This window comes from Canis lupus, chromosome 2 (genome assembly GCF_048164855.1).
Source record: "Canis lupus baileyi chromosome 2, mCanLup2.hap1, whole genome shotgun sequence".
Taxonomy (NCBI): domain Eukaryota; kingdom Metazoa; phylum Chordata; class Mammalia; order Carnivora; family Canidae; genus Canis; species Canis lupus.
In genome coordinates this window covers 53,527,373-53,553,619 of record NC_132839.1, presented here as the reverse complement: position 1 = coordinate 53,553,619, position 26,247 = coordinate 53,527,373, and the positions used below count along the sequence as shown (strand labels likewise).

Below are 26,247 nucleotides of genomic sequence, written 5' to 3'. Positions count from 1 at the left end.
TTTTGTTTTTCTAACAATTTCCAGGGAAGAACTTGATGTTCTTCCGGAAATGGCCTCAATCCGGTCTCATTCATGAGATGGGTTGTCCAGATGTCCAGCTGGCCTGCATAGAAAGGCTTTGAGCAGGGCTCCATACAAATAGATCTTTCTAAGGCATTTCTTCCACATCCTTTCGATTCTGCAGACCAAAACCCAACCCAGATGTAGACAAGTTCCCTCGCAGGTGAAGACCGCTAGGACTTCTCTGGGCTCAGGAATCAATTCTCCCTCATGTCACTGACCTCCTGGAAAGGAGGAAAGGAGATGAGCTTTACAGGAAGAAAATAAATGTGCCTGAGTAGCTGCTTGGTAAAGATCACCAGGTAAGATGCAAAGTTGGAGCTTGAATCCAGGTGCTCAGTCTGATTCTTTCTGCCTGACACCCGGCTGCCCATCTCAGGAGCAGACGATCCAGGTGAGGACACATCTCAGGCTCCCCTATGAATAGATCTTGGCTGGTTCTGAGTGTCGGGGCTTCAGGTGTTCAGAGGAAGAGAAATTTGCCAGGGTGGAGGGAGTCGCCAGAGAAACCCATGAGGACAGCAGTCCATTGAAGCCGCAGCCAAAGTATGGAAAATCACATAAAGGAACCTCAGAATCTGGCCAATGCCTTTAATTTCAGTGAGAAAACACTTTAGCGTTTTTTCAACTGAAAGCATATTTATTCGCCAGCCCTGGCCCCTGGCCCTTGGTCTCTGGCTTGGAAACAAAAGGGGGTTGTTTGGTCCTGGGCCGGGATGTTTGCTCACAGATCATGATGTGTGTTCAGAGCATCTGGTTTGGGAAAGAGGGTGTGCTCTTGGAGGGTGTGAGGGTGGGCCCACCGCTTGGCTCTGCTCAAGCCCAAGTGATGTCACCAATGCTGGAAAGCAGAGGAGGAGGGAGCCAGCCGAGGCACCCCTTGACTCCGTGCACTCGGATGGCATTGGGCATTGCTGACAGGTAATCACAAACCAGCAGCCTGGAGGTGATGTAGACCTTTGAGGTCACCTGTCCTCACTGTCTTGCTTCTGCACTGTCTTTCTGACACAGGCTCTTTGCCTACTCTTCCAGTACAGGGAGCCCACCACCAAGAAGGGGAGTCCATCTTCTATTGAATACATAGCTGCCATCCCTGGGGAGCACTTCCTTCTCTCTCTCTCTCTCTTTAAAAAAAAATATTTTTATTTGAGTATAGTTGACACTCAATGTTACATTAGTTTCAGGTGTACAACACGGTGAGTCCGCTTTTCACTACACTATGCTGTGCTCGCCCCAAGGACAGTCCCCATCTGTGTCACCACAAAACATCATTACAATATCATTCACCGTATTCCCTATTCTGTCCTTGTTGTTCTTGCGACTTACACATCTCTCTCATATATGATCTGCTTTGCTGTCACCTCCATGCCCTGGATCTGGTTCTTTCCAAAGGGGATAGTCTTGTCATTCATTCCATAAATATTTTAGGGGTGCTTCATTTCCTATTGCTGGGCACTGTGCCCAGGCCTGGAGATAAGAAGCCTCCCCAGTATGGATGAGATACATGAGTGACAGGCAATTTGTTTTGATAAAAGTGACTTCCATCCACTTGGTTGCTCAGGCCAGAACCTGGGTATCATCCTTGACTGCTCTCTTGCCTAACCCCACACATCCTGTCCAGCTGTCCTGTCAGCTCTACTTCCGAAATACTTCCAGGATTTATCCTTTCCAACTCCCCCTGTCACTCACCATCCCCCAGCTCCAAACACCCACTGTCCCTCCCCTGGACCACTGCCTTAGCCTCCTAGCTGGTCTCTGCATCTCTCTCTTGTTTCCCTGTAACCCATTCTCCACAAAGCAGCCCAACCTTTAAAAATAAAGGCACTCTTCTTCCTAAAGTCCTTCAGTAGAATTTTCTTTAATGTAAGCTTTTCCTAAAATGCAATGTATATTCAAAACACACACCTTGGTGCATTTTCGCATAGTAAACACACCCATGTAGCTAGCCACCAGGGCGAGAAACAGAACATCTCCAGCCCCTAGGAGGCCCTCAGTCCCTAGCCCTCTGGCAAGGGTAACCACTTGTTCCAACTTCTAAGCCATTGGTTAGTTTTGTCTTTGGATATACATAATTACAGAACATGTACTCTTTTGTGTTTGGCTTCTTTTCCTCAACATTCCACTTTCTGAGTGGTGAAGAGTGTGGATTTTAGTCTATGTGCAAAAGTAAATACATGAAATCTGTTGAAGGGTTATAGCCATGTTGGGACACAGTTTGGAGGATCTACTACAGCTGAGTATGTGCGTGCCTTGCCTTATGATTTAGCAATTCCTAGATAAATATCTAACAGTTATGTGTGCCCATGTTCACCTAACGACATGTACAAAGATGTTCATATCAGCCTCAAACTGGAAACCATTAGGAAAGCATTATTATTATTATTATTATTATTAAAGATTTTATTTATTTATTCATGAGAGAGAGAGAGAGAGAGAGAGAGAGAGAGAGAGAGAGGCGGAGACACAGGCAGAGGGAGAAGCAGGCTCCATGCAAGGAGTCTGACGTGGGACTCGATCCCGGGTCTCCAGGATCACGCCCTGGGCTGAAGGCAGCGCTAAACCGCTGGGCCACCCGGGCTGCCCGGAAAGCATTATTATTGCTCCATTTTACAGATGAGAAAAACAGAGGCTCAGAGAGATTGAAGAATGTCTAAGCCCATTCTTGCTGCTATAACAAAGTACCAGAGACTGGATAGTTTATAAACAATGGATATTTACTGCACACAGTTCTTGAGGCTGGGAAGTCCAAGATTGAGACACCAGCAGATTCGGTGTCTAGCAGAGGCCTGCTTTCAGATTCGTGGATGATGCCTTCTCCATGAGCCTGTAATGTGCTGGAAGGGGCAAAAGAGCTCTCTGGCCTCTTTTATGAGAGAACTAATCCCATTCATGAGGATCCACTCTCCTGACCGAGGCGCCTCCCAAAGCCCCACCTCCTATCACCATCATGCTGGGCATTAGGTTTCAACATACAAATTTGAAAGCAGAGGACTTGCCCAAGATCACCCACTTGGCATAAGGCCAAACCAGGATTCAAATGCAGGTTGACAAGGCCCTGCCAGGGCTCTGGTCTGACTCTGGGTTCCATCCACTCCCTTCACCCTTTGTCGGTGGTGATATGTTGGCCCTTGTGCTCTTGGCTGATCAGCTAGGCTTGTGCCTTTCTCAAAAATGTTTAAATTTTAGAATACTTTCATATTTATAAAAAAAATTTGCAAAGACAGTTGGGGAGTCCCTATCAATTCTTTACCTAGTTTCCCCATCGTCAATACCTTACCTTATCATGGCACATTTGTCATAACTAAGCCACCAACATTGGCCCATTATCAAGAACTAGCCTCTATATTTTATTTGGGTTTCACATTAACTTTTCCATTAATGTCCTTCTATTCCAGGATGGCATCCAGAATGCCACAGACACTTATCATCATGTCTTTTTGTTTCCTTTGGCCTGGGACAATTTCTCACACTTGTCTTGATAGTTTTGTGGAGGATTGGCCTAAGGTTTGTTTGTTTTTTTTTAAGATTTTTTTTTTTAATTGTTTGAGAGAGTGAGAGTGAGAGAGCACAAGCAGAGGGAGTGGCAGAGGGAGAGGGAGAAACAGGCTCCCCACTGAACAGGGAGCCTGATGCAGGGCTCCATCCCAGAACCCTGGGATCATGACCTGAGCCAAAGGCAGACGCTTAACCAACTGAGCCACCCAGACACCCCTAGGGTTCTGTAGAATGCCCTTGCAGCTTAGGTTTGTCTGCTGTTTTTCTAATGGTTGGACTGGGTTTATGGGCTCTTGGGACAAAGACTAGAGAGGCAAAGTACACTTCTTATCATATCATTTTGGGCAATGCTATCCAGAGGGACTTATCACTGATTCTGTTCATCTTGACCACCTGGGAAAATACATTTTCTGAAACATCATTCCACTGAAAAGCTACTTCTCTTTCCATCCATCCCTTGCTTTACTTTTTGGAAACTATTCACTGAGCATAGTCCAGGCTCAAAGTGTGGGGAGGGCCAGTAAGCTCTTCTTGCTGGAGGGAGGGAGTAGCTACATAAATTATTAGCATTTCTTCTGGATTCAATCATTCATTCATCTGTACTGCTATGGACTCATGGATATTTATTTTACATTTTGGGTTCTATTCCAATAACACATTATTTATTTTATTGCTTACCTTTCCCATTCTGGTGAGTGGGAACTCTTTTATTTTATTTATTAAATTTTAAAAAAGATTATTCATTCATTCATTCATTCATTCATTCATTCGAGACACAGAGAGAGAGGCAGAGACACAGGCAGAGGGAGAAGCAGGCTCCCTGCAGGGAGCCCTATGCTGGACTCGATCCCAGGACCCCAGGATGATGACCTGAGCCAAAGGCAGATGCTCAACCACTGAGCCACCCAGGTGCCCCTGGGAACTCTTTTAGCTTAGTTTTTTTATGTTTCACATGACTTCATCCTTTTGTTCGTTAAAACATTTTCTGGATGCCCCAGGCTCATTTTGTGTTCTCTTTGCCCTAACCCTAGAATTGGCCATTTCTCTAAGGAACCCCGATTTCTTTCATTGGAAACATGTAATACAGACCAAGGTCTGAGCCCTGCGCTGTTGCTGCTTCTAGTCCTTGTCAGCAGACGGAGCCAGGAAATACGCGCATGCATTCTAACCTATGGGTGCCTATACTCGTATCTATAATTATTTCTGTAGGTGTCATCCATTTCTAAATGAAGTTAAGCAGGAATGCACAGTGATGTCTGTGATAAACCCAGCACAGTCTGCTTTGTTCCAGCCTCCCTCCTTTGCTGCCCTAGAACTTCCCTATCCAGCAGTGAGAATCCTGACTACTCCCATTCACCAGCCACTTCCTTGTCTCAACCCAGGAGATGGGCACAAGCAATGTCAGAATTGTTAACCCATATCCCTGTGAGGAACAACTGGACTGCCCCAGGGAGTCAGTGGTTATGTACAGTTCCTTTTCTCTTTAGCCCTATGGTTTCTAGTTAAAACACTATTTCCCAAAGTTATTTAGGTAAATTCCTCTGCACATCCCTCCCCGCCCCCACCCCCTGCAACTACTTACAGTAAATTTTTGTCATACATTTGCAATACATTTAGATTCTTCTACCACAGTCTGGAGTCTTCCAACATTCTGGGTGATTTTTTTGAATGTGTGTATGTTAAAGCTCAATCTTTGGGCTGTTAAGTTCCATGCATTTGGCAGTTGCTTAGCATTCTGTATTTACCATCCCAGGATCCTACAGGATGGTCCCATCACCTAAAATCACCCCGTGTCTCCCCTCTGCAGTCAACCTCTTTCCGTTCCCCAAGCCCTTGTTGTCAACCACTCATCTGGTTTTCTGGCCCAGAATGTCACGTGAATATAATCATACAACATGTAGGCATTTTGATCTGTGTTCTCTCACCTAGCAAGGTGCATTTAAGGTTTATCCATGTTGTTGTGTGTCAATAGCTCAGTTCTTTTATCACAGAACAGTATCCCATTGTATGAGGGTTTCATAGTTTATTGGTTCACCTATGAAAAGATGACGTGGTGACTTCCAGTTTTTGATGATGAGGAACAAAGCTGTGGTACACATTTGTTTTAAGGAAACAGATTTTTGTGTTAACCTAAGTTTCGATTTGCTTGGTAAATTACCTAGGAGTGTGATTACTTCGGGGTCATATGGTAAGTCTACGTTTAACTTTATAAGAAACTGCCAGACTGTCTTCCAAAGTGGCTATACCGTTGTGCATTCCTCACGAGCAATGAATGAGCGTTCCTGTCGCTCTGCATTGCTGTCAGCATTGGTGTAGTCGAGTTTTCTGGATTTTAGCCATCCCAATAGATAGGTTGTGATATTTAATAGTTGTTAGCAATTTGTAAAAAAGATTTATTTATGTATTCATGAAAGATACACAGAAAGAAGCAGAGACATAGGCAGAGGGAGAAGCAGGCTCCTCATAGGGACTTGATCCCAGAGCCCGGGATCATGTCCTGACCCAAAGGCAGATGCTCAACCACTGAGCCACCCAGGTGCCCAGTTATTAGCACTTTTATTTCCTTAATGGAAAATTATATTGAGCATCTCTTCATATGCTTATTTGCCAGGCATAGGTCTTTTTTTTTCCCATTTAAATCTTTTGTCCATTTAAAAAAGTGGGTTGCGTGTGTTTTTATTTTTGAGTTTTAAGATTTATTTATTCTGTATACATGTTCTTTATTAGATATGTGATTAGTAAATATTTTCTATCGGTTTGTGACTTGTCTGTTCATTCTCTTAGTGATATCTTTCACAGAGCACACCCTCTATTTTTGATAAAGTCCAATTTATATTGATTTTTCTCTTGAGGATCCTGCTTTTGGTATTGTATGTAAAACTGATCCCAAACCAAAGATCATGCAGATTTTCTTCTGTTTCTTCTAGAAGTTTTATGTTTTTGTGTTTTACAGTTAGACCTATGATCCATTTTGAGTTAAATTTTGTACAAGGTGTGAAGTTTATTTTTGACTTTATTTTTGGCATAGAATATTTTGGCATAGAATAACATCCAGTTATTCTAGCATTATCTGTTGCAAAGACTCCCTTTTCTTCACGTATATTGCACAGCCCCTTTGTTGAAACTTAGTGGACTTTGTTGGTGTTGCTCAGTTTCTGAGGTCCGGGTTCTCTTTCTTTCTCAGAACTTTTGCCTCCTCAGATCCTTGTAAGGCTGGCTTCTTACTGCTCTGGTCTCAGTGTGAGTATTACCTTTGCAGAGAAGACTTTGCTAGTCACCTACCTAAACTGGTCTCCCTTCTCTCCTCCGTGTTATGTCACGCGATCCTCTCCTGTTGTCTTTGTATCACTTGTTAGCACTGTAATATCTTCTTTTTCTTTCTTTCTTTTCTTTCTTTCTCTCTTTCTCTTTCTTTCCTTCTTTAAAAAGATTTTGTTTATTTATTTGACACAGAGAGAGGGAGAGAGAGCCCAAGCAGAGGGAGCGGCAGGTAGAGGGAGAGAGAGAAGTAGACTCCTTGCTGAGCAGGGAACCCCATGTGGGACTCCATCCCAGGACCCTGGGATCATGACCTGCGCTGAAGGCAGACACTTAACCAACTGAGCCACTGAGACACCCCTCTTTTTCTTTTTTTAAATTGAGGTATAATTGGGGAACCTAGTTGGTTCAGTCAGGAGAGCATGTGACTTTTTTTTTTAAAGATTTTATTTATTTATTCATGAGAGATATATAGAGAGAGGCAGAGACATAGGCAGAGGGAGGAGCAGGCTCCCTGCAGGGAGCCCAATGTGGGACTCGATTCCAGGACCCCAGGATCACACCCTGAGCCAAAGGCAGATGCTCAACCACTGAGCCACCCAGGCATCCCAGAGAGTGTGTGACTCTTGATCTCAGGGTCGTGAGTTCAAGCCCCACCTTGAGTGTAGAGATGACTTAAATAAATAAACTTAAAAAAATAAACTGAAATGTACTTTACATGTAACATTATATTAATGATCTTTTTATCTTACCTATATAAGGTCCAAGTGGATAGCTCTTCCCTTCGTGCCAGGAATGGTGCTTGGCTCACTGTTAGTAGTAGGATAAAATAATAATTTAATTCTCTCTTTTTTTATTTTATTTTTTAAAGATTTTATTTATTTATTCATGAGAGACACAGAGAGGCAGAGACACAGGCAGAGGGAGAAGCAGGATCCCTGTGGGGAGCCTGTTGCAGAACTGGATCCCAGGACACCAGGATCACACCCTGAGCCAAAGGCAAATGCTCAACCACTGAGCCACCCAGGTGTCCCTAATTCACTCTCTTTTTAAATTTTATTTATTTGGGCAGCCCCGGTGGTGCAGTGGTTTAGCGCCGCCTGCAGCCTGGGGTTTGACCTGGGGACCCTGGATCAAGTCCCACATCGGGCTCCCTGCATGGAGCCTGCTTCTCCCTCTGCCTGTGCCTCTGCCCCTCTCTCTCTGTGTCTCTATGAATAAATAAATAAAATCTTTAATAAAAATAAAAATAAATTTTATTTATTTATTTAGTAAACTCTATCCCCCAACAAAGATCAAGAGTCACATGCTCTACCGACTAAGCCAGTCAGGCACCCTATTCTCTCTTTCTCTTCTAAATTAATTTTTTTGTTGTTGTAAAAAAGCACATATATGATTTATCATATAAATCATCCTTAAGTATACAGTTTGGTGGGGTTAATTATGTTTGTGCTGTGGTGAAGTAGAATCTCCAGAACTATTTCATCTTGCAGAACTGAAACTCTGCATGCCTTAAAGAGCAGCTCTCCTTTTCCCCTATTCCCCCAGCGCCTGGCAACCACGATTCCACTTTTTCTTCCTATAAATTTGACTACTTTATTTTTTTTTAAAGATTATATTTTAAAGTATCTGCACATCCAACGTGGGCCTCGACCTACAACCCTGAGACAAAGAGTTGTGTGCTCCTCCAACAGAGCCAGCCCGGCGCTCCTCTATGAATTTGACTACTTTAGATATCTCATATGAGGGGAACCATGGGATCAAACATTTTTTGTTCATTTGTGACTCTGTTGTCTTTCGATTGTTGTTTGTACTTAGATACATATCTCTGTGTGAGGTAGTTTTGACCTAGGTATGCTTTTGGTGAGTACGGAGGCTATGGACAGGCCTCCTGCTTTGCCAAGGCACGTTCTTTCACCTGCAAACTTACACATCCTTTTCACTTGTTAAAACTATACTGTGCTGTGTCTTAGCATGTTTGTGTAGCTCTTCACCTCTGGGCAGTTTGGACTGTTATCAATTTTTCGGAACCATAAATAGTAGTACCATGTGCATCTTTGTACATTACTTTTTTATTTGGGTAATTTCCTTTCAGTGAATTCGCCCAAAGCAGAATACCAGGTTTTGTAGGTCTTTTAGGTCTTGCTACAAGTTTTGTAGTTTTGTAGGTCTTGCTACAAAAAGTCAGACTGTGATTTAGATGCTGAATCAACTTGTAGTACCACCAAGTAGGTGTAAATGTATATTTTCCCATAACCCTATCAGCTTCGATTTTTGCCAATTTAATGGACTTAATTGTTAAGTTTCTGGAAGACAAAATATGTTCTCTGATGGTGTAGAGGCATGATTAAAAAATAAAAGTATACCTGGTTTCTTGTCATTTATATGAACAAAAATCTGAAGCTTTTAAGTGGACTACAAGAAAATCCCCTCCTTCTCTATCGTTCCTTCACCCAGTCAGCTCCTGGTCCCAAGGCCTAGGTCTTTTGTCTTTTTCCACAGTGATTCTAGTCAGTGATTCTCTTATAAGTTTCACATTAGCCTCATCTGGGGAGCTTTTAAAAAATACTCATTCCTGGGCTCCACAGGGATTGAGATTTATTTGCTTTGGAATGCATCCTGGTCATCTGTATTTCCATAAAAATATTCCCAAGTGGCACCGATGTGTAGTGAGGGTTTCCAGCTAATGCTCACTGCAGTTACTGCTCAATAAATGCTTGTTGAGTGACTTCATGATTGAATGTGACCTAACTGAGTAACTGTGCCTTTGTGCCAGGCAACTGGTGAGGATGAACAGGACCTTTTATTCTGCAAGTGGCATTAACCAGCAGGGACACAATGCTCCTACACCTCTCCGTCATCTGAGACAGATTTCTGAGAGTTGTATTCCTTTTTTATTGAGATGTAATTCACACAACATAAAATCTGTCCTTTTAGAATGCGAAGTTCTGTGGTTTTTAGTAATACTCACAAAGTTATACAATCACTATCACTATTAAATTTCAGGATGGTCCCATCACCCTTAGAAGAAGTCTGGCTCCCATGAGCTATAACTTCTCATTCTGCCCTCACCCCAGCCCCTGGCAGCCACTCATCAACTTACTGTCTTTATAGATTTGCCTAGAACATTTTTTTTAAAGATCTTATTTATTTACTCATGAGAGACACAGAGAGAGGGGCAGAGACATAGGCAGACAGAGAAGCAGGCTCCCTGCAAGGAGCCTGATGCGGGACTCGATCCCTGGACCCTGGGATCACGCCCTGAGCCAAAGGCAGATGCAACTGCTGAGCCACCCCGATGTCCCTGCCTAGGACATTTCATATAAGTGGAACCATGGCCTTTTGTGTCTGGCTTCTTTCACTGAGCATCATGTTTTCAAGGTTCAGCAATGTTGCAGCAAATATTAGTACTTCATTTATTTTTATGGCTGAATAATAGTCCACTACATGGATATACTGCTTGGTTTATCCATCCATCAGCTAATGGACATTTGGGTGGTTCCCAGTTGGGAGCTATTCATGCTGTTATGAGCATTCATGTGTCAGGTTTTGTATAAACATATGTTTTCAGTTTTCTTGGGCATATATCTAGGAATAGAATTGTTGGGTCATATGATAACTCTCTGCTTAACCTTTTGAGGAACTGCCAAACTGGTTTTCAGTGTCTGCACCATTTTAAAATCCCATCGTAATGTGTGAAGGTTCCAATTTCTCTATATCCTAACACTTGTTATGATTTTTTTTTATTATAGTCACCCTAGTGGGTGTGTGAAGTGGTAGCTCATATGGTTTTGATTCTGATTTTCATTTTCCTGATGACTACTAATGTTAAACATCTTTTTGTGGGCTTATTGGCTGTTAGTATATCTTCTTTGGAGAAATATCTATTCAAATTCTTTGCCCATTTTAAAATTGGGTTGTCCTTTGCTGTTATGAGCTATTAATATTCTAATATTCTTGATGTTAGACCCTTATTGGACATGTGATTTGCAAATATTGCTTCTCATTTTGTGGATTGTCTTCTTGCCTTTTTGATAGTGTCCTTGGACATGTAAAAGTTTTAAATTTTGCAGTTCAATTAATCTATTCTTTCCTTTGGTTGTTAGTGTGTTTGGCGTCATGTCTAAGAAACTTTTGCCTAATACAGAGTCATGATGATTTACATCTGCTCTCTTTCAAGAGGTTTAATAGTTTGAGTTCTTATATTTAGGTCGTTGACCTATTTGGAGTTAATTTTTATATAAAGTGTGATTTGGGAGTCCAACTTTATTCTTTTGTGGTTCTTCAGTCTTTCTTGCACAATTTGTTGAAAAAAATTGCTCTTTTCCAAATGACTTGTCTTGGCACTTTTGTTGAAAATCAATTGACATAGATGTATGGATTTACTTTTGTATTCTTAATTCTATTCCATTGATTTATATATCTATCTTTATCCCAGTACCACACAGTCTTGATTACTGTAGCTCTGTACTCTGTTTTGAAATTGGGAAGTTTAATTCTTCCAACTTTTTTTTTTTCCTACAATATTGCTTTAGCTATTCTGGGTTCCATCCATTTCCTTATTAGTTAGTTCTAGGATCAGTTTGTGAATTTCTGCAAAAGGACAGCTAAAAATTTTATGGGGATCATGTTGAACTTGTATATCAATTTGGGGAGAGATTGTCATCTTAACAAGAGAAGTCTTCCAACCGATGAACAAGGATGACTTTCCATTTATTTAGGTCTTTAATTTCTTTCAGTGATGTTTTATAGTGTTCAGTATATAAGTCTTGCGTGTTAAATTTATGCCTAAGTATTTTATTCTTTTTATGATCTTATAAATTATTTTTAAAAACTTACAATTACTAAGAAATTATTTTCTTAAAAAAGAAACTGTTTCCTTAATTACATTTTTGTATATTAAATTCTAGTGTAAGAAATACAAATGCTTTTTGTATATTAATCTTGCGACCTTACTGAACTTATTAGCTTTAATAGGTGTGTGTGTGTGTGTGTGTGTATTCTCTGGGGTTTTCTATATATAAGATCGTGTCATTTGTGAATAAAGATTAAGATAGTGTTACTTCTTTCTTTCCAGCCTGGCTAGAACCTCCACAGCGGTGTTGAATAGAAGGGGTGAGGGCAGACATCCATGTCTTATTTCTGATCTTAGGGGAAACATTTAGCCTTTCATCGTTAAGTATGATATTAGTTGTGGGTTTTTCATAGATACTCTATTAGGTGAGGAAGCTCCCTCTTATTCCAAGTTTGTTGATGAAGGGGTGATGGATTTTATCAAACGGTTTTTCTGTGGCTATTGGCTTGATCATCTGTGGAATTTTTTCCCTTTCGAACGGCTTTTTTTTTTTTTTTAAGATTTTATTTATTCATGAGAGACATACAGAGAGAGGCAGAGACATAGTCAGAAGGAGAAGCAGGTTTCCTGTGGGGAGCCTGATGCAGGACTCCATCCTGGGACCCCCCTCCCCCTCTTTCTGAACAGTTTTAAGAGCCTCCTGCCAGTAGTTAAGTCTGACTCCAGTCTTAACCTAGTACTCAAAATAGACGGGAGGGGAGGTGTCTCATTTGTTTTTGTTTTTTCTTTTTTGGCTAATCTGACTGCAATACTATTATTAAAATTATTCATTTGTAAATGAGTAATGTTTCCTTATGATACAAAAGAGTCATTTAGATGAAGGTCAATGTGACCAGCAAACCTCTCCCTATCCAGGCCCCCTGGTCTCCCTCCCCTTAGGCAACCACCATGCTCATTTCCTGGGAGACTGTGTATAGCTGCTTTCCCCGCTACACGGGCAGAGGTGAATAGTTTGCCCTGGAGACCGTATATAGCCTGCTTATCCTAAGATATTTTTCTATCTGACCCTTTATAGCAAAAGTTTGCCAATTCCCTTTTTAGTTTATCATTTCAAAGATATGCTATGATATGCTAGGACATCTCTGTATGTATGTCATTTTACACAGTGAATTTGGACGGCAGGAATCCTGTGAGCGGGATTGCTAGGTCTTAGGGCCTCGGCATTGGTCACTTGGATAGGTATTACCAAGTAGCTCTCTCTAGAAAGTGAACCAATTTATACTCCCCCCAACAATGGCATGCTCTGGCCTGCTCCCGCAGCCTCCCATTAACAAGTGTGCTAATAATTCGACAGTTGCCAATCTGATAGGTGAAACCCGGCCCTCGCTGTACTTTTAATTTGCATTTTTCCCCTGACGGCTGAGGGCGAAGCATCTTTTCTGAAGTCTGAAAAAAAACCCCACAAACAACAAAAAACAAACCCGAAACACCAAGCGGCTCCCCCCTCCCCCCGCCCCCCGAGCCCAAGCCTGTCGGGTCGGCTCAGGACCGGGCGCCCGGGCCCCAGCACCCCGCTGGCCGAGGGGCGTGGCCCGGGGCGGGCGGCGGGCGGCGGACCCCTGGGCGCCCCCTCTCCCCCCGCGGGCCGCGGAGCCCCGCCCCGGGGCCGCCTCCCGAGGGCCGGGGCGGAGCGCGCGGGCGGGGGCGGGGGCGGGGGCGGGGGCGGTGCCGCGCTGCCTGATTTATCCCGGTGCAGGAGCCGAGGGAGAGCCCCGCGCGCACGGCCCGAGCGCCCGCTCCGCACGGCATGCTCGGCCCCCGCCTGCTGGCCGCGCTCTGCGGCGCGCTGCTCTGCGCCTCGGGACTCCGCGCCGCCTCGGGTGAGTCGACCGCGCCGCCCCGCGGCCCTCGCCCCTCCTCCGCGCGCCGCTGGAAGCTCGCCGCCGCGCCTCCCTCCACCTCCACTGTGGACCAACTCGAGCCGAGAGCCCCGCGGTGCGGAGGGGCCGCTTCTCCCGCCGCCCCCGGTCGGGCGCGGGGATGCGCTCGGCCCCTCCCGCGCTCCCTGCGCCCGGGCGGCCCGGCCAGCGCTGGAGGGAGGCGGGGACTCGGGCGGCGGGGGACAGCCCCGCGGCCCCCCGGGAGGCGGCTTACACTTAACAAAGGAATCTGCTGTGTCGGGCCTCTCTTTTCCCATCTGTAAAATGAGGCTGTGCCCGCCTCTCGCGCGTCTTCCACCTGGAAGTTTCTAAGGACTCCTGTACTGAGAAGTCCCGTCCGGCCAGCTTTCTCCGCAGCTCTCCCAAGCTCTGGCGGCTGCTGTGCTCATTCTGAGTTTTGCATCCCCGAGTGTAGGTGCCTGCGGGGATAAGCCAGGGCCGGGGTGGCCGAGGAAGGGCGGCCTCCAGATGGGCTCCAGGAGGGGGACCCAGAGCCTGTGGAGGGACTTGGAGAGGGCTGCCTGCTTGGGCTGCTGGCTTCCGCCCCCCCCCCCGCCCCCCGCGGCCTTGGCCTGCTGCTGTATCTTCCTCGCTCCTCCTCCCCCGCCTCGGAGGCCTCCCGCGCACAGCTGGGCCTCCGGCAGGCGGGTCCCAGGGATGCCCCATTTCTTCCCCGTGGGGCCCACGCGGTTGCCTCCAGGGCTGGGAAGAGGTGCCCGTGGTTGGTGCACTGCAGGCACCCCCTTTATCGCTTTCTCAAAGAAAGCGGTGTGTGTGTGTGGGGGGGGCCAAGGTGAGCCCTGGTGCTGCCCTCCTGGGACAGTGTCACCCCTAGGCCTGGAGCCAGACCTTAGGACCTCCAAGCTCCCGCACCCTTGGGGACTCCCGGCAGGTGACTGTCCAGCGACCCAGAGAGGCAGCTGGGTCTCCGGAGTCCCTTTCCACTCCTCTCTGTCCCCACAACTTGTTCCTGGGGAAATCTCCCAAAAGGCAGGACACTGAGGCCCTGAAGGTGGTTTTGTAGAAGGAGATCTGGCTTTTTCAGGAAAGGGGAAGCACCATGGCTGCGGTGCGCAGGTGAGTCAGCCTGAGACCTGTGGGGTGGGGGCTACCTTTCACTTTCCTTTTTCCCCAGTGGACTGCTTAGCCCTAGAGCAGAATGGAGAGAGGGTTGCGGTTGGTTGGGGATAAGAGGAGTTGGATTTTGTTGGGATGGGATCCCAGGACTCTGGCCATTCCCAAGAGTCTGTCTGTGGCAGTGCCCACAGTCTGCCAGGTCAGGGGAGGGGATTAACCTGCTATTTAAAGCCAATGACTAATAGCTCATTGGGAGCCGCCTTAAGCTCCCAGGCGTGGCCCAGGCGGAGCTCTGAGGGCTCCAGCGCTCATTAACGGTGTGTTCCCTGCTCCCTCTGTCTCCTCCCGAGCTGGGCCCGGCACTCTGGGGCTTTGGGATTTCAGGAACTGCTCCCCCTATCCCCACCTCCAGCCTGGGATGACATGACTCTGTGCAGGGGAGGAAAAGCAGTTTCTTGTGTCTTACCCCAAATGATGGGCTAAGCCCTTCTGAGGTGCTGAGGTCAGTTAGCAGAAGCCCCTCCCACCTGGGGGACTTGGTGTGCTACACTCAGGGCTCACAGCTGTCACCCAGGGCTGCAGCTTGAAGCAGTGTGGTCCTCTGCGGCCCTCCTCTGACCTCTGCAGTGCTTCACAAGTCTGCTTTCCTCCTCACCGCTTCACCTGACTTTCCTCTCTCACCAGGAGGCCCGTGGCAGCTTCTCACCGCCCCACTCCTGTCCCATCCCTCGTGGGCTCTGGAGGGATCTTAGCTGTAGCCCCGGGACACCTCCCTGCCCCAGGGGAGCCCATCCACAACTCTGCAGATGGCCTTTTCTCCATATTCTCCATCCCGGAACGGGAAATGCCTTCCCCACTCCTACCACACAATTGACAATCTTTGATTTTTTTTTTTCTCCCTGGTGGACATTGGTGGGCAGCTGAAGGAAGGTTAAGAGCTCCTGGTTTACAGGGCAGAAAGTCTGAGCTCGTCGTCATTCCTTCCTAAGGTCCCTGCGGGTCTGGCCCCTACCTACCTTTTCCTCTGTTTTCCTGTTCGTCAGCTTACCAAGCCCCCGAGCTCTTGCTTTTCTGTAGAACATTATTTCCCTGCTCCCCATTCTGGTACAGTCCATCTCTTAGACCTAGCTCACATGTCCCTTCCTCGAAACTTCCAACTGTGGTGCGAACCATACCTCCAGTGGGCCTTCGTGTGTAGGCTTCTGGCAGAGCTCGGGACACCTCTTCATCATCCAGGGACTGTCCCGCTTTTTCCAATGGCTCTTTAGGCTTGGACCATACCTGGTTTCCCCAGCTCAGTAACCCAGCATGCACATGGTAGCATCTCTCCCGGCCCCCAGTCTTTACTGAATGAATGATTTGCTATTCTTGAGTCGGAGCTGGTGACATTGCAGGTGACTTCTGTGACTCTAGCCAGTGCCTGAATGGTGGGACCTGCTTGTTGGGCCAGGACAACACTCCCTTCTACTGCCTCTGCCCCCAAGGCTTCACAGGCCTGATCTGCAATGAGACTGAGAAAGGTATGTGTCCTGGGCCCTGCCTCCTGCCCCACGACCGGCTCACACTTGCAGCCCTAGTCCCCGTCACTTCTCCCACGGTCAGCCAGCATTTCCCTGGAAACTCCTGTGCTGCTTGGAAAGCTGGGTGCTTTCCTCCTGGGGACTGATTTCACCTCCACATGACCCTCCTTGGTGCCAGGCTGGCCCAGGCTCCCCGCAGGCAGAGGAGAGAGGGAGGAGATGGTGGGGGGAGGTAGGCCCTGGGCTGAGTTTGTGCAGAGGGTCCCCTTGGGCATCTGCTGCCGCCTGGCTCTGGCCCCAGCTCCTCCCTGATCCCTGGCCCCCCTCACCTGCCTCTCCATCCCTAGGCCCTTGTTTTCCCAATCCCTGCCACAATGATGCCGAATGCCAGGTGATCGATGACCTGCACAGAGGGGACGTCTTCACCCAGTATGTCTGCCAGTGTCCTCATGGCTACACAGGCACTCACTGTGAGATCAGTGAGTATCCGGGGGTGCCTGCTCTTCTCAGGGAGGTCCTGAGCAGCCCAGGCAACGGGCTGGCCTCCTTCTCTGCAGCAGGGGCTAGTCAATTGAGGCTAAGACAGAGCCTCAGTTAGTGCTGCTGTCCTGGATTAATTCCTGCTTGGCCTCTGTCCTCAGACAGTGGGCCAGGCCTGATGTCGCAGCAGGGAGGCGAAGGGTGGTAGTGACCCCAGAGGTCATGGGAGTATTGCCGCCTGGGTCACCATGAACCAGACACACAGCATCAGGGTTAAGTCTCAAGAGTTTTCTACCAAGAGGGAAAAACAAACACATTCTTAATCTTAGGGCTCAGGAGGTCCATAGGTTAGGCCTGGGACTTGGAGTCTACAGTTCCTGGCCCAGGCTATGGCCTCATCGCAGAGCTCAGGGAGGAGGGAGAGGCCTGGGCAGGCTGGGCCGTCCTCTCACGGTCAGGCGGTCAGAGGCCCAGCGTGTGCAGAGGGGCTGACCCGCCTGCCCTGCTTGGTGATCCACTCAGCCACAGAATGGCCCTGGGTGGGTGCCCAGCCTCGGGTGCTGGCGGTGGCTGTCCACACTGTCCTCCCTTTGGGCCTAGCTGGAGCCTCTCCCACCAAACCAGGACTCCTCCCCGCCTGCTGCAGGAGGGCGAGTCCACATTTTGAAGGGTGTCCAGTTTCTTGCGTCTAGTGGGTCTGACACTGAGCATCTTGTTGGTGGGCGCAGGTGGGTTCCCCTTTAGGCAGCTGTGAGGATGCTGTCTGAGGTCTGCTGATCTGCAGAAGGGAGGGTGCTGGGTGGGTGCTGGAGTCCAGGGGAGGGCAGGCAGGGGGCCTCTGATGGCCTTCACCTGAGAGGAGGTGGCCCCGAGGGCCTGTCCCCTGGGCTCTGGGCTGAGGCCAATGTCGTTTGCGATCCTGGGTGGAGGAATGTGTGTGTGTGTCTGCAGTTGGGGGGTCTCTAAGGCAGACAGCCCTGGGTGGGGCCAGGTGTGCCCACTAATTACCATGCTGGGAGCCAAGGTAACCATGGGTATGCCTGAGTTGGGATTTGCCACCTTGCCTCCTGCTTGGCGGCCTGGGTTTGTCCCGGGTTGGATATGGCAGCTCCTGGGACAGGAGGCAGGAGGCAGCCACAAAGGCGGGGAGCCCCCAGAGGGACCTCTGCAGCCCCTCCTTGTTAGGCGGTGTGTTTCCTTGGAGCCCACAAGGACCCCACAGACCCAAAGGGTGTGGACCTGTGAGGTGTGAGGACCTGATTGCAAATCCCGGCTGAGCCCCTGCCAGTTCTGATCTTGGCTGTGTGGCTACACTCTCCCTGTGAGTGTCCTATCCTGGAGCTCAGCATGAACCTGGGCTGTTACAGCAGGAGTAGATCTGCCTCTGGCTTCTCTGCTGCGGGGGGTCTCTGGGGCATGAGAGGGGCCCAGCCCCCTAGGGCCACATCCCTGGGGTAATGGTGAAGGGGACAGCCCCCTTGGCCAGGGGCAGCCCTGCAGATGGCTGGGTTAGGACCAAGAGTTGGAAGGGGCAAACAGTCCGAGAGAAAACAGAATGGCATTCATACCACACCCAGAAAAGTCCTGCCAGTGGGATTGTAGAAAAGTCTAGGCAAGTTTGCTTTTTTTTTTTTTTCTTTAAGATTTTATTTATCTGAGAGAAAGAGAGAGCAAGAGAGCAAGAGAGCTCCAGCTAAAGTAGGGGGGAGGAGCAGAGGGAGAGGGATAAACAGAAGCAGACTTTCCACTGAGCAGGGAGCCTGCCCTGGGGCTTGGTCCTAGGACTCCAGGATCATGACCTGAGCCGAAGGCAGACGCTTCACTGACTGAGCCTTCTAGGCACCCCATGACTGTCCACCCCTCTCTTCCTCATCATGCACCTTATCTTGGGCCCTGAGAGTCCTTTCGTGGTCTTTGCTCTGGGTCTTCGGCAGAGGCCACACTGTTATTTTATGGTCCTCTGGGGGCCCCTTCTCCCTTTTCCCCTCCCCTCTGCAGCCTGTGCCATGCCGCTGGGCATGGAGACGGGCTCCATTGCCGACTCGCAGATCTCTGCCTCTTCTGTGCACTTGGGCTTCATGGGTTTACAGCGCTGGGCCCCAGAGCTGGCTCGTCTGCACCGCACGGGCATTGTCAATGCTTGGACAGCCAGCAACTATGATAAGAACCCCTGGATCCAGGTATGGAAGGAATGGCTCTGGGATGGGCAGAGTGATGGGAGGGGGGCAAGGTAAGGCCACTCTGCCTGCCCGTGGGGGTTCATCACTGAGGTCCAGGTAGCAGGGTGGGTGGGTTCCCACAGGTGAGGGACCTGTAAGTGGAGGGCAGGCTTGCAGGAGGAAGGCCTTGGGGTGGGTGGGGGAGTGGATCCCAGGCTGTGGAGGGGTTGTTTGCACTGGACGAAGCCTCTGGGGTCCTTGTCCCACTTTTTGTGCCTGCCTGAGCACTAGGCCCAAACCTCTGAGACACCCTGATGAGAAATACCCCTTTCTCTGTCCTACTTGGGTCATTCCCTTTCTGGGTGAGGGGTAGGGTGGAGGGAGTGTAAGAACCCAGGGAATAAGGGTACTGCCCTCCCTGTCTGTGGTTTAGGTAAACCTGATGCGGAAGATGCGGGTGACAGGTGTGATGACACAGGGTGCCAGCCGTGCAGGCAGTGCTGAGTACCTGAAGACTTTCAAGGTGGCCTATAGCGTCAATGGACGCAAGTTCCAGTTTATCCAGGATGCAGAGGGAACAGGAGACAAGGTGAGGACTCTAAAGAGGCACTGGGGCTACACCCTCTGGGGCCCCAGTAAGGGCTCCCGATGGAGTGAGGGTATGCTGAATGATGAGCCATGTGGTAGGTTGTCAGTTGCCTCTTGGATCCCACAAATAGGGAATCCCACATTATGCCCATGTTCTGTGGTTATGAGTGATATCTCCTACTTTATAGAGGAGAATAGTGAGACTCAGAAGGTTCAGTGACCTGTTGAGGGTGGCTGTAGTGCTGGAGGTGGGATCCATTCTGAGCCTTCAGGGCTACCATGTACAGTTGTGCAGGTTATATACTGCTCATAGATGTCACTACTAAGCAAGTGTCGTTCACAATGGCAGGCATCATGGGTTTGTGTACTTCTGTCATTTGGGAAATTATTATAATAAAATGTCTTGAGAAAGGAGTGAAAATTTTCCTAATTTGCAGAGGGCACCCTATAGATGATAGGTGGTCCTGTGTGGAAGACAGGGGTTTATTATGTCTAGGCCCCATGATGACCAAGAAAGGTGTGAGAAGGGGAATCTGTGTTGAGGGGTGTGAGTGGCCAGAGGAAGAACTGACCCCCTGCTGGCCTGGCTGAGCCCTGCCTCTGCTTCTCAGGCCTGAAGAGGGAGGTCAGGCCACCCCAGGAAGGTGGACTGTCCACATCAACCCATTCCTCCAATCTGCTTTCCTCCTAGATATTTGTTGGTAACATGGACAACAATGGTCTGAAGGTCAACCTGTTTGACTTCCCTCTGGAAGTGCAGTATGTGAGACTGGTGCCCATCATCTGCCACCGGGGCTGTACCCTCCGCTTTGAGCTCCTTGGCTGTGAGTTGAATGGTGAGTACGGGGCTGAGGGCTGTGGTCAATGCTACATAATGGGCTTCCCTGCCCTCGTTTGTCTGAGCTGGGTAGGACAGGAGCAAGGCGGAAGGGAGGGGGAGGGGGGCTGGGCTCATCCTGGAGATGCACAGTGGAGGGATCACCTGGCTCTCAGCATGCTCCCCTCTGTGTTTGCTGTCTGCCAACTGTTGGTATTCGAGGTGGTGAGAGGAGGAAAAAAAAAGAAAAACACATCCCTTCAGCTTCCAAAGAATTTTCTATTATTCTGATTGGTTCCTTGAGCTTCTAGAACTTGTAGCATTCTGGTTTGCAGATGTCAGCTCCCTGAGGGCAGGGAGTTTGTTTTGTTCACGGCTATAGTCCCCCAGTACCTAGAACAGTGCCTGGACTGTAGATGTTAATAAACATTTAATGAACGAGTGAACGAATACAGAAAGTGAGGCCCTGATAAAAAATTTATCAAGGGCACACAGGCTGGTAGGTATTAAAACTTGATCCCTGGGCTTTTGACACCCACCCACCTACTACTTCCCCTCCACCCTCCTGTACCTCCTGTAACTCATCATTCAAGAGAAATGTGGGGACTTCCTAGAGTCCTAGGGCTGGGCTGGTGCTCTTCTCTTTTCCTTTTTCCTTTCCCCTTTCCTTTCCCCTTTCCTTTCCCCTTTCCTTTCCCCTTTCCTTTCCCCTTTCCTTTCCCCTTTCCTTTCCCCTTTCCTTTCCTTTCCCCTTTCCTTTCCTTTCCAGATCTTATCCATTTATTTGAGAGAGCACAAGCAGGGGGAGAGGCAGAGGGAGAAGCAGGCTCCCCACTGAGCAGGGAGCGGGAGGCAGGGTTCCATCCCAGGCCCTGGGGATCACGACCTGAAGGGAAGGCAGATGCCCAACTGACTGGGCCACCCAGGTGCACCAGAGGTGGTGCTTTTCTGCTGCCTTTTCCAGAGAGAGCCCCAATGGAGGGATGGGGCAGGGGGTTGCCAGTAGGGGACAGGTTTCTGATGAGCCAGGAAGAAGTCATCACTAGACAGGTCAGGCTGCCGGTCAGGCTGCGTGTCAGGTCAGGCTGCTGGGGGGTGGGGGGGGGGTGGGAGGAGGGGTGAAGCGGGAGCCGGGAGTGGGGGGGTGGGAGGAGTGTTGGCTTGAGTAGCTTGTCTCCGCCTAAGCTCTCACAGGGCTGGTTTTTCCCTTTTTGCGGCCATGGCGCCACCTGCTGGCCACTGTTGGAACTGCAGGGCTCGCTAGGCAGCGCTGCAGAGCAGAGAGGTGGCTCTCGCAACCTTTCTTGTCTTACCCTAGACCTGTCCTTTTAAAGTATGAATTTAAGTCCTCGCATTCCCTCTCCCAGGGTCATTGCTTTTTGAGCCTTATTGATTAAATGGAGAGTTAAAGACTGCTTTCTGCTAAAAGGAAATTTAGGCTCTTGGTACAGGGCAGGTCTAGGGGCTGGGCAGCATTTGGCTATTAAAGTTGTCTGCATGGTCCTATCCTAGCCGGCTCCTTCCTAGGCCAAGAGAGGCCGAGCCTGGCAAGCTGTGGAAGCTGTCCTGTCTGCTTTCCTTGAGGTCTGGATCTCTTCCTTTCCCTAGTCAGCATCCCAGTGGGCTGATGAGAGTATTGGTGTGTGCATGTATGGGCATGTGTGTGTACATGTGTGTACATGTGTGACGCTGAGGTCTAGGTATGAGGACTCTCCCATTGGGATGATGGCTTTCAGTGGAGGCTTGAATGACAGAATGAACCACATGAAGAACTTGGAAAGAGCATTCTAGGCAAGTGTGGAGCTGGCAAGTGCAAAGGCCCTGGGGCACATTGAAGGATAGAAGGCAGGCCGTTGGGGCTGGAGCCTAGAGAGTGAGGAGCAGCTTGCTGGGTGGTAAGGCTGGAGAGGTGGATGGAGCTGGGTGGAGGAGTTGGGCTATGTGATTCAGTTTAAGGATTCAGGTGTTTATCCTCAGAAGAGGGGGCAGCCATTCAGGGGTAGGGGGAGTGCTAGTAGGACATGATTGGAGTGTGTCTAGAAGGGATCCCTTGGGCTGTGTGGGAGAATGAGGGCAAAAGACCATCGTGGGTGAAGGGAGTCTATGGGAAGGTAAGGTGGCTTGGATCAGGGTGTTAGACTCACTGGGTTGGGTGGATTACAGCCCTCAACTCCAAGTGAGCTCTGTGGACCCAGTAATATGAGCACCACCTAGGAGCTTGTAGCAGTGTGGGCTCCAGCCCCCACCAGACTTTGGAAACAGAACCTATCTTTTAACAAAATCCTTGGTTGCTCTATGAGAAGCACTACTCCATGGGGTGCTTCCCAGGGTCACACAGCAAGCAGTAGAGCAGAGTCCTGGCCCTTGGCTCAGGGCCCCTCCCAACTGCATTTCCCCTGGAAGGCTGTCTGACTTCCCCAGGAGGCCCAGAAGTGAGGAGGCACAAGCTGTGGGGAAGCAGTGGATCTGCAGGAGGGTCTACCTTGAGCATATGACGCCAACAGGGCATCCTCTGCAAAGCTGCCCCGGGCCTCCCAGCCCAGTGGCCTTGCTTTGTGGGAGGAGCCTGGGGATTACCTGGTGCATCACCAGCACCAGGAGGTGGTATGATTAGCAGACATCACACCTGGGAGGCAGATGTCTTTTGGTAGCAGGAGTGCAAGCGTCTGGGGAGCTGGTGATGTAAAGCACTGTGTACTACAGCCTGCTCCCAGGTGGAGGCATGGCTTCCAGGGCCTGCTTCCCCAACTCCCAAGCTCCCCAAAAGGACGGACCGAGCACAGTGAGGATTCTGTGAGGTGTGAAACACACCCATCGTTCTCTTGGCAGTCTCCTCTTCTCCTGCCGGTCCCTAACTGTTGAGGCCACCTGCAGGTGGGGATGACTAGGGCAGAACAGCTGGGCCAGCTTCCCAGCTGTGTGTGACAGCACCCTACGTGTTCGTGTTCGGTGTTGAGTGTGAAGGCCCCCTGGGGGAAGGGCTCCGAGGGAGGGGCTGCTGGGCAAGGAGACAGGATCCATACTAAGCCCTGGGGGTTCTGACTTGTCTGACTTCTACCTGCTGGAGGGCAGCACTGTTGTCCCGGTCATCACCTGGTCACCACCGCCAGGCAGGCCTCCATGGTTCTGGGAGGGGGCATGGATAGTGGTGATGTCACAGCCTGGTGTGGTGATTGGGAGTTTGTGTGTGTGTGTGTGTGACTTGGGCACAAGGCTTAAGGTCTCAGCCTGTTTTCTCACCTGTAGAATGGGGTTACTGATATGGGCTTTGAGGTTTCTTGTGGTAGATTAGATGAGAGAAGTGAGCACTGGATCAGTGGGATGCTTGCATTAGCAAATGTTCCCAACTATGATCACGGGCCTCAGTAGCTGTCCCGTAGGAGTGAGAGAGAAGCGCTGAGTCCAGTGGAGGCACAAGTCCTGCCTGAGTGAGGTAGTCAGGGCAGGCTTCTTGGAGGAGGTCTCTCATGAGTCAGGCCTTGAAGGGGCTTGGAGGAGGTGGTGGCAGGGTCTGGCCTCGTGCAGAGGGGAAAAGTGATGGGTGACCTAGGAAGGGCAAGTCAGGGTGGGGGTGGGAACTGAGGGCAGCTGGCCCCGGCAAGGCATGGTGCCATGCCTATGCGAGACTAGACGGTGAGGTGGGTGGAGGGACAGCAGAACGGTGGGCAATAAAAGGTGGAAGCGGCTTTTCTCTGTCGAGGATGCTTGGGGCTGGTCAGGGTCCACAGCCCCTCCCCGTGGTCACCTCATGCACACGCTTCTGGGGAGGCTGTGGGTCCTGATCTCCATGACAGACCTCCTTGCTGGCAGGATGTGCCGAACCCCTGGGCATGAAGGACAATACCATCCCTGACAAGCAGATCACAGCATCCAGCATCTACAGGACCTGGGGCCTGAATGCCTTCAGCTGGTATCCCTTCTACGCGCGGCTGGACAAGCAGGGCAAGTTCAATGCCTGGACTGCCCAGACCAATGATGCCTCAGAGTGGCTGCAGGTGGGTCTGGATGCGGGGCTGCGGGGCCCACTCGGCCGGGGTCAGTGGGATGCACGGGGCTGCTGATCTTTGGTCTCCGCCCAGCCTGGGCTTCTGTTCCCCAGGAGGGAGTGTCTCAAGAGCCTGGTTTCTTTTTTCCTCCTACATGCCCCACCTTCTTCTGATTCCCCACCCTCTGCAACTCCAGAGGGGCAGGGTGGGGGGACGCAGGGCTGCTTCCACCAAGACAGGGCCCTGAGCCCCAGGTGAAGGTGCGTGCGTGTAACGGTACAGCCATCTCCACCAGCTGCCCGGGGTGACAAGGCTTGGCCCATGGCCAGTAGGGCCGCACACCCCAGGACTTCTCTGCTGGCCTTGGTGTCTGAGACACAAGGGACAGTTCTTGGATTTCATGAAATTGGGGCAACATGACAGTCACACAAAACCAGAATGTCTGCTGATTTCATAGGTGAGGAAACAGCCCTGGCAGCGTGAGGATTTGCTTGGGCCTCACCTCCTGGTTGGCAGCACGTCAGGTGTGCAGGCCTGGTGTCTGGGGACTGCCTGTCTAGGAGCAGCTGGCAGGTTCCCCGGATGCTCAGGACTGGGGGCAGGAGGATTTTCTCTGGGCTCCAGGGGAGCCATTCACCTGTGGAGCCGGGTTCTGTGAGGAGCTGGACTCCTGCAGGATTAATGCCAGGCTGTGCAGAGCCCTGCAGGACACCTCAGGAACCCATCCACGGGCTTTCCTTTGCTTGTTCCCATTGTACCAGGGGTGGGGTGGGGGCTGGCTGTGGGTTGGCCAAGGCCCAGGCTCTGATGTCTAGCGTCACTGCAGTGAAGTGTCTAACAGAGTCTGACAAAGCAGGTGTTGTGATTTATGTCCATCTTACGGATGAGGAGGTTGTGCCAGATGAAGTAGCTTTCCCAGTACTAGAAGTTGTGCCCCAGCATGTCTGCCATTTCCCATTTACTGGAGGACGGTCTCAACAAAGAAAGTGAGGTTGCTTTTTTCCTGTAGGTGGACCTGGGCTTCCAGAGGCAAGTGACTGGCATCATTACCCAGGGGGCCCGAGACTTTGGCCACATCCAGTATGTGGCAGCCTACAAGGTAGCCTACAGTAATGACAGCAAGAACTGGACCGAGTACAAGGACCAGGGGGCGATCGAAGGCAAGGTGAGTGTCTGGCTGGCTGACCTCCTGTCACCCCTCCAGGGGTGCCCTTTGAGTCTGGCCCGAGGCTCTGAGGGCAGGGGTGGGGTGGGGGGCTGGCTCTGGGGCCCTCCTGACACCCCCTCTGCCTCCAGATCTTCCCTGGCAACTTGGACAATAATTCGCACAAGAAGAACATGTTTGAGATGCCCTTCCTGGCTCGTTTTGTGCGCATCCTGCCCGTAGCCTGGCACAACCGTATCACCATGCGTGTGGAACTGCTGGGCTGTTAGTGGTAGGCCTGGCCGGAGTGCCCGGAAGGGCCGTGGGGCACCTGCCCCTTATCTGGTCCTCCTAGCCTTCTGTTGGCCTGCTGTCTCCTCCACCCCACCTCCTGATTGTAGGCGACCGGGGGTAGGGGTTTCAGCCACCTCTCCTTCCCTCCTCTTTCCCCTCCCCCCCACGTGGCCCTGGCACCCACCCCTCCTGCCATCCCATTTTCTTAGGCACTGTGGGAGTTGAGGTGGTCCGGGATGGACAGAACAGGGCGAAATAGGGAGCGAGGGTTACCTGCACCTCTCCAGATCCCTGGTCCTAGTCTCCTGTGTTTCCCCTACACTCTCTGCCACACCCTACGTTCCCACGGCCCGGAAGAAGGCCCTGAGGCGCCAGGCTGGAGATAACAGTGTCCTGTCCCTCCGCAGGATGCTGCCACTCCTGCCGCTGCCACCTAGCCTCCAGCACTTCCCCCTTATCTCCCTGGAGGACCTCTCTTGACCCTTGGCCTAAAACGAGACAGGAGGCGGGAGGGGGGGGCAGGCTATGGAGAGAGAGGGGTAGAGGTGGGTGGGCATGGGGGGCACCCTCTGTGCTGGTTTTTTTACCCCAGAGTACACAGGCAGCTTCCAAAATATATTTATATCACCCCCTG

General features: G+C 50.2%; 1 protein-coding gene across 4 annotated transcripts; it reads left to right on the top strand.

The window, feature by feature from the left end:
• Nucleotides 1–184: 184 nt before the first annotated feature.
• MFGE8 (milk fat globule EGF and factor V/VIII domain containing) lies at nt 185–26,247 on the top strand. 4 transcript variants are annotated; one of them, XM_072799621.1, is made up of 9 exons: nt 185–362; nt 16,020–16,145; nt 16,493–16,624; nt 18,624–18,805; nt 19,218–19,373; nt 20,064–20,208; nt 24,000–24,184; nt 25,185–25,340; nt 25,472–26,247. In XM_072799621.1, the coding sequence occupies exons 4-9, from the start codon at nt 18,632–18,634 to the stop codon at nt 25,607–25,609; spliced, it is 954 nt and encodes a 317-aa protein (XP_072655722.1). In that variant the 5' UTR covers nt 185–362; nt 16,020–16,145; nt 16,493–16,624; nt 18,624–18,631; the 3' UTR covers nt 25,610–26,247. The 4 variants fall into 4 exon arrangements, with proteins under 4 accessions (XP_072655722.1, XP_072655702.1, XP_072655713.1 ...); XM_072799601.1 differs by lacking the exon at nt 185–362 and adding an exon at nt 13,365–13,488; XM_072799625.1 differs by lacking the exon at nt 185–362 and adding an exon at nt 14,167–14,625.

Bases quoted from the DNA above. Each gene is read 5' to 3' on its own strand.
- MFGE8 (XM_072799601.1), top strand. From the start codon at position 13,416: ATGCTCGGCCCCCGCCTGCTGGCCGCGCTCTGCGGCGCGCTGCTCTGC. The intron at 13,489-16,019 runs GTGAGTCGACCG...GTGACATTGCAG, and splicing joins GGGACTCCGCGCCGCCTCGG to GTGACTTCTGTGACTCTAGC. The intron at 16,146-16,492 runs GTATGTGTCCTG...CTCCATCCCTAG, and splicing joins CTGCAATGAGACTGAGAAAG to GCCCTTGTTTTCCCAATCCC.